The sequence below is a fragment of the Camelina sativa genome, chromosome 8 (genome assembly GCF_000633955.1).
Source record: "Camelina sativa cultivar DH55 chromosome 8, Cs, whole genome shotgun sequence".
Taxonomy (NCBI): domain Eukaryota; kingdom Viridiplantae; phylum Streptophyta; class Magnoliopsida; order Brassicales; family Brassicaceae; genus Camelina; species Camelina sativa.
The window spans coordinates 19,691,401-19,705,121 of record NC_025692.1 but is presented as its reverse complement, the minus strand read 5'-3'; the positions used below and the strand labels follow the sequence as shown (position 1 = coordinate 19,705,121).

Sequence of the window (13,721 nt, the reverse complement as noted above, 5' to 3'; positions counted from 1 at the left end):
TTGGAGCCTGCTGATTTGGTTCTGCGAGGCCTCTTGTGCGGCTGCGATGGCCTCGAGCCGTTCGTTCGTTCGTGTTTCCTGGCCATCAAGACGACCGAGAATGACCTGCATCATATCGTCGAGTCTGTTCCTTTGTACATGTAAGGGGAGAGTGGCGCTGGGGAGAGCGGTAGCGTTGGTGAGAGCGGCGGTTAGGAGAGCAGCGGCGTTGGTAACCAGCTGGTCTGCGGCAGGTCCAACTTCGGCGTGTACAGCTACGGGAGGCTCGGAGGACACGTCAGGCGCCAGCGGAGAGACTGTGCTCGGCGGTGGGCCTTCGACTGGGCTCGGCAGGGAGCCTTCCGTTGGGCTTGGCAGGGAGCTCGGCAGGGAGCTCGGCAGGGAGCTCGGCAAGGAGCTCGGCGGGGGGATAGTTCGCGTTCTTGTTCGCCCCCATCGTTGTCCCGTTGGCTGTTCCGTTGCTTTGTCGAAGTTTTCGCTGTGGTTCGTCATGACTTTTGAGATTTTGAAGAAGTGAGGATCGTCGGTTTTGATTCGTTAAAAGAAACGCTTTACTCTTGCCCCACGGTGGGCGTCAATTGTTTGTACCGGGGATTATACAGTTTAAACAAATAAGATTTAGTGGGAAAGAGCGAGCAAGTTCTTTATTAATCGGGGAAAACGTGAGATCGTCACTTAAACAAGTCGAATTAGAGCTTGTTAGTCACAGACGAACTAGTAAGCTTAAAATGACGAACTGAAAACAAGGACGAATTATATGAAGGTTAATAGCAGTTTTCGATGCAAAGTATTGCTCTGTGGGTATTGTCCGCGGGTCAGCCTCATGATCCCAATAAATGCCTTTTCCTTTTATAGGAGACTGTTGACCTAGAGAGGTCTAGGGTTTCCGTCGTGAATTCCCGAGATTGCCTTTTTGCGGAAATTAGTGACTTTCTCCCAATCTTGTCGGGCCGAAAATATAATTAGTGAATCTCGTTGGACCGAGTGGCATAGTGGATGTAGCCCATATCCAACACTACTCGGCGGTTTAATCCCCGTAGCTTCCACGGAACGTGTGTAAAATACAGGAGCTTTGTACAAAGAGTTCAAGCTGGAGAACAACTCTGTACGTGTTTCCTCTAGGAGAAGAAGAACAAAGCAGTTACGGTATTCATCAACGGACCCAAACATGTCTGGTATTGACCTAAGCTCTTCCTTGTGGATATCTTTGTTGAGAATATAATTAACGGACCAAGAGAAGATTTGAGTAACCAGACTTTTCTTCTCGTTCCTCTCCATGTCACAGAATCTTTCTGAAACATAATAAACAAAGAGTTAAGTACCTAATTCATAGCAGGTCGTAGCTACATAGAAACGAATGCTTAAGGCAAACTAATAAATATAGTTGTATATATGATGATAAGTGGGAAGCAGTTCTATACGAGCACTGATGCAGGAAAATGAACAACGCTAAACGAAGACAACAGATTTTATCTGGGGGATTTAGATCAGTTTGGTCTAGTTAATAGGAGGAGGAGGAAGAAGGCGAAAGGTCCACACTATATTGGAAAGGAATATGTAATTTCAAGTTTTTATCAATTTCCAAGAAAACATTGTTAATACCTTTTTTTAATATAGTATATAAAAATAATCATATATACATACATATTGAGCGAAAACAGCACTTCGCATGCATAACTAAAAGTTTAGGCAATTACACTAATCATTATTTTAAAATTTGGAAAATTATTTTGTACATTTTTGGTTTACCCGAGAAATTACTTCACTTAAATGAAGAAGAAAGGTCAAAAACTTAAGAACGAAGGATTTACGGTGGACAGGACAACAGTTGCCTGCTCTTATTAGTCGTCAACTCGTCATAATCGTCCTGACTATCTAACAATAGTCACATCAGTAAGTAGTTTATATCTTATTTTAAAAATCTCCGTCTACTATTAATTATGCCCTAAATTAGTTTTGATTAATGACTAATTTCTGTTTAGCATCAATTGGCTGATTATGTTTATTTAATCTGATTATTTTCTGCTTAATTTTATATATACTAATTATTTTTGAAATTAATTTTAAATAAGACATATATATTTTTGTTATTTCGACATTTAAATTAAGAGTTTATAATGTTTTACAATGACTAATGTATAAACGTTTGATAAAAATCATAATTTTAAAGACAATACTATAATTTTATATATTTTTTTTAACATAAACAGAATTATGCATATATTTAATATAATATATTTTAATTTTATTACTAATTTAATAAAATAACCCTAAAACTAGTTTCTGATTAATCTCCGTTTAATCTCCGATTTTTTCGCTAGGCGCTAGGCCCACTCCAACTGCTAGACTAGCGCCTAGCGATTTCTAAAATAGGGATTTATACCTTATTTTGTAAAAAACATATTTTAAAATACTACATAAAAACATATTTTTGTAGTAAAATGGAGCAAAAGAATTTAAGTAGAAATACAAATTTACATTTGCAGCTTTGAATGTACACAAAACATATATACAGTATAACCCCATTGTATAAGAGGCAAAAGAAACTGATATGACATTAGTAACGCCATTCCTCTCATCCCTCTCTTTCTTTGACTATGGCTCTGTTCTTTTCATGATTGCTGATCCAGTGATGGGCGAATAAAAAATACATGTAACTTGAAAGTTAAGTTTGTGGAAAGAACACCAACAATACCGTAAAAGCAGTTACAACGACATTTTTAAAACTTTTCAACAGTCGCTGTTAATTATTTTTAGCGACCATAGTGATACTAGCAACTCTCGTAAAATAATTGCCGTAACACCTGATTTTTTAAAAATCTGTATCGTCTTTTCAGCTTTCTCTCTTTATTTTTCAGTCGCTGTCGCTATTTCAGCTATTGATAAAAGAACAGGCTCTATACCTTTAGAATCTTAGATGCGAAATTACTAATCATACGATCTACCACAAGTGTATTCTGGTTCTCGTCACAAGTGATTTAAGTATTCGACGCTTAATAGTTTGATTTTGTTGTCAATCTTATATTAATTGGTCGGAACAAAAATAAAAACCAAGCAAATTGTGAATTTTACTATATCTATATTAACATTTTTGAAGTACATTGTGGTTTCTGTTCTTGAAGTTTATTTATTTATTTTTTTTTTTTTGCAACATTAACCTCTACAGAATTTCCTAAAATAATATTTCTACTTAATTAACTCCTACAGATTTTCCTAAAATAAACAGTTCTACTTAACTCAATTAATGGAACTATATTAGAAGTTAACATTTATTTACGCTTATTGCCATACACAATATGATATCATCATTTAAGAAATCGAGATTAAATGCTCAAAACTTAATTTATTTGATCTTTATGATAGTTTAATGTAAATCAGCCAACTTTGATAAACAAAAGATTACAACCTAAATGATTATTATGACGTAGGTAACATTCATTAACACGAGAAGCTAAATTAAGTAAATCAAATTTTACCAAATATTTAACTTCATCGGCAAGTATAGATAATAGGAGTTAAACACGTGGGCTAGATTTTTTTTACTTCGTGACAAGTATAGATTCCGGTTTATATATGTATATATCTATATATACATTTTTGAAGTACTTTTAGGTTATGCCTTTTCAGTTTTAGTTATTTAAACTTTTATTTACAAAACTGATCCCTATACATTTGCAAAAAAAAATCTAGAATCAATTTATGGCAAAACAGAATTGATTACTCTAATAATATATCAAAAAAATGGAGAAATCATTTGGATTCCTAAAATATATATACTAATTAATATAGATGAAATCATGATATTAAACAATAAATGATTTAATGTGCTAATAATAATTATAATATCCTAATCAAATCTTCATATTTATTAATATGTTAAGCTGCAATTGGAGATTTAATAAGAAAAGTAAATATGATATACTATACCCACATTCATAATTAATGAAATATTATATTACTATCATATTTCATAACTACATTCTATATCCTACTTAAACTTTCCGAAATTGTTATATGTTCGAGATATTGTATACTTGATCACCAAGATTATCTCTACACATTCATACAAAATCCTACAATCTCTTTAAACAATATAAATACTTATCTTTTTACAGTAGCTAATATCACCATTTTCGTTTCTCTTTTTTTTTTAGCACACGTAAAAGGTTTAACCATTCCAATGGCGAAAAGGTGATTATTTGCTACTTCTTATGTTTTCCTTATTTCATGTATTATTATAGATTTCTTTGTTTTTATCCTGTCATCTGTTACTATTACTTATTATATGTGATCCAACCTTTTTCGCTAATATCATTTGTTTTTTTATTTATTTACTTTAAGGTATTAAAAATCCATGCATATGACAAATGAGATTTGATTTCCAGTTACATGAATCATCTCAAGGAGATTCATTGAGACATTTTCTCTTACTCATGCATGTGGTCAATTCCGATATTTTTAACGGAACTGTGGTCACACGCAATGATACTAGATCTGATTTCAAATATTTAAACTTAGGCTAAGTTTGAGAAATTAATGTGATCTAAATCAGTACAGGTTGATTGGTTGGTATAAAATAACTATATGAGTTTGTAACATAGATGTGTATTAATATATTTTTTTAATTAGTATTCTGATAATATTCACTAAATATTGTTGTTTTTTGTTTGCAGATGTCATTGGCAAAGTCATTAACATCGGGGAGATTGAGATGCCAACTATCAAAAAACCAACTAATAAACTCAATTTTGACTTGAGAAATGAAAAATGAGTTTTAAGTAAATAGTTATTTATAATTATAAGCATGTATCATTTTCTTTATTTCAGATTTATCAAAAAGAAAAAAAATGATCATAGTGATGAGGGACTAGGGTGTATTAAACAGTCAAAATACATAAAGTATAGATAACATATTTTGGTTTAAGATATGAAGTACTGATGACTATGAATTTTAATCAAGGTGTATGTAACAATAGAGTATAGTGTTTTATTGATCATATCACTTAGACTTATTTGACGAGTCTACACTTTTTTAGTATTTGTTTAACTATTAGAAAATATTTATTTTTATTTTTTTGCAATAAAAATATATCTTTCTTGAAATCCCAAATTGGCATTTCTAAAGTAAGTTTTTGTGTATCAAAATTAGTTTACACCAAACTTAAATTACTACCAAAAATATACTTAAAAGAAATCTAAAATTAATTAGTATTCCATAATAATAATATTTAAAGCAAAAAAATCAAATATTCTAAACATTTTAATTTGTTAAAAGAAATTTAAATTTTCTGAGTCACGTGATGGAGCGGGTTAGAATTTACACAAATATGATTATATAGTTTCTGTGAATATCTATTACTAAAGCACACAAAATATTTTAATTTAAAATAACAATCAATATACAATTATACAATCTTAAACACTAAACAAAACAAACAAAATTAATATATATAACTTAAAAAATAAAAATTTAATTATAAAAAGTTGTTTCGCGGTATACCGCGAGTTAAAATGTAGTTGTTAGTATAATGGAAAACTATTATGTAAGGAATAGGTTCGTCCAAACAAAGTTGAACCTAGCATTTTTAGTTCTAAATTTTTGGAAAATATGATTTATGTCGTAAATGAGTTTTATGTCTACTTTTACTATTTTCAGTTTAGGAAACGAGATCACTTGGATATTTAATCTTTACTTTAAATATGACAATCAATTTGCTTATCTTCTCTTTTAAGTGATAATCAAGTAATACATAGGGTTTATATATATTTTGTATTTATGGGTGATTTGTTATAATATTATAGATGAATAAAATCAAGGTTTTTAGACTTTAGAGAAGTGAAAGTTTCCTAATACACGTCTCCATTTATTTTTTTGGGAACGATTATCAACAAATACTCAAATAGTATTAAACACGAAGTCGTACTCAATAGCAGCCAACCACACGATTAAAATAAGAACGAATCACTTTTTTTTTTTTTTAATGTTCATTTGTTTGACTCGCAATGTTACATAGAGAATATTTCTTCAGAGAAACTTGAGCAAACTTATTATTACAGAGAAAAAATCCGATGGCAACTTCGAAGCTTCAAGCTCTATGGAATCATCCAGCTGGACCTAAAACGAGTGAGTCAACTTCTAATTAGTTTTTACGCTCTTTGAGACTTTATGATCATCGAAATTTTTGACTATTGAACAAATCTATAATATAATTGTAGAGAATTTCATCTTTAATTTTGTTGCTCAATTCGATTTCAGTTTCTGTTTTGATTCAGTTGATTTTGTCTTGTAACCAGTCTATGCCACCATGATTATCTATTTGCATAAAATTCAAACTTTTGAATCTGAGGATGTATTGATGGTACAACGATATGCTGCTACCAACTTTGACTCTGTAGGAATTTTGATTGAATAAAAGCTTAACAGAATGTGTTTATGCATAGATTCTTATTCGGTTCAGATCGATTTTTGGTTTAGTTACTTCGGTTTAGACCGGTTGATTCGAAATTTAATCAAGCTAAGTGCATTTTTTGGTAGCTTGAGCAAGTTTCCTACAGAACCTGAATTGTAAAGTCATTTTGTATTTCTTCAGTTCATTTTTGGGCGCCGACGTTCAAATGGGGTATAAGCATTGCCAACATTGCAGACTTTCAGAAACCTCCAGAGACACTTTCATACCCTCAACAATTTGGTATTCACAAGACTCTTGACAAATCTCCTTATATAAATGCTTTATATCGTTTTCATTGTGTCTTCATGTCTCAGTCTTCTTACAGTATTTTTTGTTTGCTATCTATTGTCATCAGTGATCACAGGAACTGGACTTATTTGGTCACGTTACAGTACTGTAATCACTCCGGTAGGTTTACTGCAGCTCATGTTCATGTCATTGGCTACTGGGATTACTGGTTTATTATTATGATTTTGTTGTAATTTTTGTTTACAGAAAAATTGGAATCTCTTTAGTGTTAGTCTTGGTATGGCGGCAACAGGCATATACCAACTTACTCGTAAAATAAAGTAAGATCTACAGAACATTACTCTTTACATTTGCATGAGATACGCGTTGAAGTGCTTTTGTTTCAAACTTTACTATTGATGTATGTCTCTGTTTTGACATTGATATGTGTTGTTTGCAGGCATGATTATGCATCTGAAGCAGATCCTACTGTTGCAAAAGAATGATGAAGATACCCATCTTTTCTTGTGATCTTGCAGATTCATTCCAAGATAACCAAATCTGTTTGGGGTTATATAGATTGTTTAGTGTGACTACTATGATTGTAATACTATTCCACACTTTTCTACAACCATTTGCACCCGAAGCATAGTTGCCAATTAGGTCCATCTCGAAAAATGTATACTTATAGTTGGACCGGACCGCAAAGTTTTATTCATACATTTGCAGTCTGAGCCACTGTAGTAATAACTTCGAATTTACACAAACTAGAGCGTCTTGGAGAGTCAAACCGTGATTTAAAGTGATCATCAGACTCGTGTTTCTCTCCCTGAGACAGATTCAAACGTAGAACGAGCTTCTTGAGTGATGTCGCATTGTCTAGAAAGTATCTAACCAGTTTCTTCTCTGTTTCTTTCTCCGTTATTGGGCTTTCCATTTCAACAGACTCAAGGGACGATACCAAACAAAAAGACAGCACAGTCGAAAGCTTGTTTTCCACTCTATAACCATCTTTAACTAATTCCTGCAAACACCAATCAAGAAAAATGAGCAGATGACAAAAAAAAAAAAAAAAACACATTTCTGAAATAAAAACTTGTTAAGTGTAAACTTAAGCAAGTCATTACCAAGTTCAAGTGTTTCAGATTCGGGCAGCTCTCAAGAACGATTGGCAATAATACCAAAGGGGTGTCTAAGAACATTGAAGCACGCAGACGGATCAAGCTACGAAATTTGGGTAGTGGGTTAATGTCGTCTCGGAAAAAATAGATCAACTGCGACCAAAGAGAAGAAGTCATACAACATTGGAAGTTATATAAAAACATTGAATAATGGAAAAGTTTAGAGTTTATTATCATCAACTTTGATATACGTACCTGAAGAGTCTTCCGTGAGATGGTCATAACTTTAACGGCTGTAAAATTGCTAAGAAGATTGTAGATAACATTTATTTGCGATAATATATAACCCGGTAGGTCGTGGCGGTCGACATCGATATCAACCTTGACAGAATCACTCATACTGATAATCTTGAAGAATCTTTTGAAGTTGTTATCTATGAGAGTGAGATACTTAAGCCTCGGAGTATCAATCTCAACAACTACATTCCTAGGCAATTTAACACCTTTCAAGTACATGATCTTGAGAAAGGGTAAGGAAAGAGACTTAAACTCAGTCAGACTTGTAAAACAGAGCTTTAAGCATACCAAATTCTCACAAACAGATTGTATTAGAATAGGAAATTATATATCACTGTATGTTATTTAGGAAACATCTTAATAGCCTTCAACGGCTATATTCCTCTCCACTCTGTATATAATCTTTGTTCAATAATACTCTCAGATCATCGATTGAGATTATACCTAATCTAATATGGTATCAGAGCCTTTTGCTCTAATTACCTAAAAAAAAATAAAAATAATTCTCTCCGCCACCTCTCTTCTACCTTTCGTAAACCTTCTTTTCTTCTACCTCTCCTTCTTCCTCTGTTTCCTTTCTCCTTTTCATCTCTGTTTCTTCGTTCTTCTGTTCTCTTACATTAATGACTTCTGCTACACCAGCCACTACAGCCCCACCGGCTGCAAGTCTCACTCAGATCCGTGCCCACATCCCCATTATTCTCGACATGAACAAGATGAACTACGATTTGTGGCGCATCCTTTTTCAAACTCACTGTTTCAGTTTCTCTCTCACCGGTCATATCGATGGCACCTCTCTTCCCACTGGACCGACCGACACAGTCTGGAAACAACTCGACAACACCGTCAAGATGTGGATCTACGATACTATTTCTAAATCCCTTTTAACCTCGGTTCTCAAAACAGAGTGTTCTGCTCGCGAAGTCTAGCTCATGCTCGAGAACCTGTTTCGGGACAACAAGGAGGCTCGCGCCATACAGTTGGAAAACGAACTCCGCAACCTTACGATCGGTGATCTCGTCGTCCATGACTATTGTCAAAAACTGAAGTCCATCTCTGATACGCTCGCCAATGTCGACTCTCTGATCACTGACCGAGCTTTGGTCATGCATCTTCTCAACGGACTTAGTTCCAAATTTGATAACATCATCAATGTTATCAAACATCGATCACCCCCCTGTTCTTTTGGCGAGGCTCGATCTATGCTCATCAACGAAGAAGATAGACTCAAGACCAAGCGACAAACACTTCCCAACAACGATGACAATGCTTCGTCTCCTCAGGTCCTTCTTGTTTCCTCTCAACAACAATATGATCAGCCTCGCTCTACACCCTCAAACCAGCAATTTCAATACAGTCGAGGTGGAGGTCGCAACAACAGAAGCAACCGCGGTGGAGGTCGTGGAAACAAGGGTCGTGGCGGCAACCCTAATTACAACAGTGGCACTTGGGGATCTGGAAATCAATCATGGACCTGGCCTAATCAGCCTCAATGGTCCACTCCCCCTCAATGGCCCATTTACCCACAATGGCCTACATTCCCTCAGTGGCCCAATTCTCCTCAACCTCCCTCACCCTTCGGTCCATCTCCTCCACAGGCTCGTTTTCACGCTGGTCCTACACCACCACAACCAACACAAGGGATTCTCGGTCATGCACCATCTCCAACTGGTTCCGCATATCTCACGACTACTCACCCAACAGCAGCTTCTCCGTCGAACACCGATCTCATTCCCACTACTCTCGCTCACGCCTTCAACACGATGACCTTCCCGGATCCTAACGACGCTGGCTGGTATATGGACACCGGTGCTACTGCTCATCTCACATCCCAACCAGGTACACTCTCTTCCTTATCCCCGTCGTCTATGATTCCTCTTCCTTTGGTCACTGTTGGTAACGGCTCTATTATCCCTGCTACCTCTTCTGGTCACTCATTCATCTCGTCTCCTTACCGTCCTCTCCTTCTAAACAATGTTTTTGTTTGTCCAAACATTTTAAAAAATCTTATCTCTATTCGCAAATTTACTAATGACAATTCTTGCTCTGTTGAATTTGATCCGTTTGGTTTTCTTGTTAAGGATCTTCATTCCCGAGTGCCTCTCATCCGATGTGATAGCCCAGGTCCCCTATATTCTGTCTCCTCACCCTCGTCTCCTACCTCTCACGCATCCCTCCTCACCTCCACTTCCGCTTCGACTTGGCATCGTCGCTTAGGTCACCCTGGCAACTCTGTTTTTCGCAATTTACTTTCTTCTCGTTTATTTGATTGTTCAAACAATGATATTTCTACTTTATGCCATGCTTGCCAAACTGGAAAACACATTCGTCGACCGTTTTATACTTCCACTTCTATTGTTTCTTCTCCTTTTGAAATAATTCATTCTGATATATGGACATCTCCTGTTACAAGTATTAGTGGCATCAAGTACTATGTTATTTTCTTAGACCAATTTTCTCATTTCATATGGATTTATCCCCTTCGTTACAAAAGTGAGGTCTTTGCTAAATTTTTACATTTTTTTAATTTTGTTAAAACTCATTTTCAAACCCCCATTAAAGCTTTTCAATGTGATAATGGTGGAGAATTTAACAATCGTCAGATTCTGGATTTTTTCTCTTCTAATGGTATTCAACCTCGGTTTTCTTGCCCATATACCTCCCAACAAAACGGCCGTGCTGAACGCACCCTTCGAACGATTAACAACCTGGTCTGTGTTCTTCTCTTTCAAGCTAATATGCCCAGCACCTATTGGGTTGAAGCTTTAAACATGGCTGCTCATCTTTTTAACACTCTTCCTTCAAATGCTATAAACAATAAAATTCCTTTCACTTGCCTTTTTAACAAACCTGCTCGTTATGCTCATCTTCGTGTCTTCGGTTGTTTATGTTACCCCAATCTTCTTCCCACCACCGCCAACAAGCTCTCACCTCGCTCCACTAAATGTGTATTTCTTGGATATCCGTCTCACCATCGTGGTTATCGCTGCCTTGACCTTTCCTCCCGCCGCATCATCATTTCTCGGCATATAGTCTTTGATGATTCCATTTTTCCGTTTTCCTTAAGAAGCTCGTCTTTTCCTACTCCCGATTCCCACACATCACCTCTTTTACCTCACTCACAGTCTTCTATTCTCCCTCTCTCCACTATATCTTCTACTCCAAGCATCACTATCTCGTCCCCAGCTCTTTCACGACCTACTTCTCTTCCTTCTCTGGTATTACAGCCTCCTATACCAACCTCTCCTGTTCTATCAAACACACCTCCATCTTCCCCTCCTACTCCCGATCACTCTCCATCTCCCTCTCCTTCTCCGCCTGCGCCTCCGTCAATCGAACCTGCACGCATACCTCCTCCGCCCCGACCTCATCAAATGCAAACTCGAAGCAAAAGCGGCATCAATAAGCCCAAATAGATATTCTCTCTTCACACTGATCTCATTTCTCCTCTTCCTCTATCCCACATTCAAGCTCTCAAATATCCTCATTGGACCAATGCAATGCAAGATGAATATGATTCCCAAATGTCGGCTGGCAAATGGACCTTGGTTCCAAGGCCACCTAATACTAATGCCGTTCGCTCTATGTGGTTGTTTAGACACAAATTTAATGCAGATGGCTCTCTCTCTCGCTACAAGGCTCGGCTCGTTACCAACGGCAAGTCACAACAAATTGGTGTTGATTGTGACGAGACGTTCAGCCCTGTTGTTAAACCCGTGACAATTCGGTTAATTCACCGAGCACTTGAAAAAGATTGGCCTATCCACCAATTAGACGTCAAAAATGCATTCCTCCATGGTAATCTAGAAGAAACTGTCTACATGCATCAACCAGCGGGCTTTATTGATCCAGCAAAACCAAATCATGTTTGCCTTCTCAAAAAATCTTTATATGGTCTCAAGCAATCTCCTCGCGCTTGGTTTCAACGTTTTGCACACTATGCCATCAAGGTCGGATTCAAAAACAGTAGAAGTGACGCTTCCCTCTTTGTTTTACGGCATGGCTCATCGATTGCGTATCTTCTTCTCTACGTAGATGATATCATTCTCACGGCTTCGTCACCCACTCTCATCAGGTCAATTCTCTCCTCACTCAACTCTGAATTTGCAATGACCGATATGGGATTACTTCACTATTTTCTTGGTATATCTGTTCGCAGGGACACTCACGGCATGATGTTGCAACAACAAAATTATGCCGCAGATATCTTACATCGAGCCAAAATGTCACACTGCAACCCTTGTACCACTCCCGTTGATACATCCGCCAAACTCGAAGCAGGTGTTGGCCCACCAGTTGTAGACCCAACATTGTATCGAAGCCTCGCCGGAGCCTTACAATATCTAACCATCACACGCCCCGACATTGCCTATGCAGTCCAGCAACTATGTCTTTTTATGCATGATCCTCGAGAGCCACACCTTAAAGCAATGAAGCGTGTTCTTCGCTACCTTAAAGGCACCATCTCTCAAGGCCTACGCTTGACAAAATCAACAACCTCAACTCTCACGGCATACACTGATGCAGATTGGGCCGGATGCCCAAACACAAGACGTTCCACATCTGGTTTTTGCATTTTTCTCGGCGACAACCTAATCTCTTGGTCTTCCAAACGACAAGCGACGGTCTCCCGCTCTAGTGCTGAAGCCGAATACAGAGGTGTTGCGAATGCTGTAGCTGAGACCATATGGATCCGCAATCTTCTTCTAGAACTTGACTGTCCTCTATCTACGGCCACACTTGTCTATTGTGACAATGTGAGTGCAGTCTACCTCTCTACCAACCCCATACAACACCAGCGCACAAAACATATCGAACTTGACATTCTGTTTGTCCGAGAACGAGTTGCTCTAGGACAAGTTCGAGTCTTCCATGTACCTTCATCCCATCAGTATGCGGATATCTTCACAAAGGGACTCCCTTCCCCTTTATTCAATGCCTTCAAGTCCAGCCTTCACGTTACAAACACATAACGTTTCGACTGCGGGAGGGTATTAGAATAGGAAATTATATATCACTGTATGTTATTTAGGAAACATCTTAATAGCCTTCAACGGCTATATTCCTCTCCACTCTGTATATAATCTTTGTTCAATAATACTCTCAGATCATCGATTGAGATTATACCTAATCTAATAGATTGGTTTAATGGAATCTTGATGCTCTGAAGTTGAAGTCCGAAGTCATTATTAACTTGGAAGTGTTGGATCTTGCGCTTCAGCACTCTAACGAGACAGGGCTCGTAAATAGAGGCTTTATTTCCAGTGACTAGCTTGAATTCACGCAAGTAGAATTCGTTCTGGAAACTCAGAAACTTGTTGATGAAATCCACACATGCTTCCTGATTTGGGAAATCAAAGCTGTCTATGTCTAAAACGGGAACCCATTTCCAGGGATTTCTCCACCTAGAGGACAAAACACTTGTCCAAACAGCTTCCTCAGTCGTAAGAAAGCTAAGTATATGACATAACAAGGGTTCAGGTAATAAGCTTATCCTATCTTCCCCTCTGCTATCACATACTTCTTTCTCTCCACGTGCCTCTTCAAGTAACCTAATTATGGATTTCACCCTGAAATTAGTTAAGAAAAAAAAAATGATACAATTATTACAAATTCAAGAATAGAT

General features: G+C 37.0%; 3 protein-coding genes across 3 annotated transcripts; 2 read left to right on the top strand and 1 right to left on the bottom strand.

Moving 5' to 3' along the window:
• LOC104707564 (mitochondrial pyruvate carrier 3) lies at positions 5,967-7,444 on the top strand. The gene is made up of 5 exons (XM_010423938.2): positions 5,967-6,124; positions 6,591-6,689; positions 6,805-6,857; positions 6,945-7,018; positions 7,138-7,444. The coding sequence occupies exons 1-5, from the start codon at positions 6,070-6,072 to the stop codon at positions 7,181-7,183; spliced, it is 327 nt and encodes a 108-aa protein (XP_010422240.1). The 5' UTR covers positions 5,967-6,069; the 3' UTR covers positions 7,184-7,444.
• On the bottom strand, positions 7,393-8,314 carry LOC104709707 (F-box/FBD/LRR-repeat protein At5g18770-like). The gene is made up of 3 exons (XM_019228785.1): positions 8,054-8,314; positions 7,805-7,951; positions 7,393-7,701 (listed from the first exon to the last, which is right to left on the bottom strand). Exons 1-3 carry the CDS (start codon positions 8,312-8,314, stop codon positions 7,393-7,395), a joined length of 717 nt encoding a protein of 238 aa, XP_019084330.1.
• Positions 9,028-10,277, top strand: LOC109125962. The gene is made up of 2 exons (XM_019228784.1): positions 9,028-9,934; positions 10,177-10,277. Exons 1-2 carry the CDS (start codon positions 9,028-9,030, stop codon positions 10,209-10,211), a joined length of 942 nt encoding a protein of 313 aa, XP_019084329.1. The 3' UTR covers positions 10,212-10,277.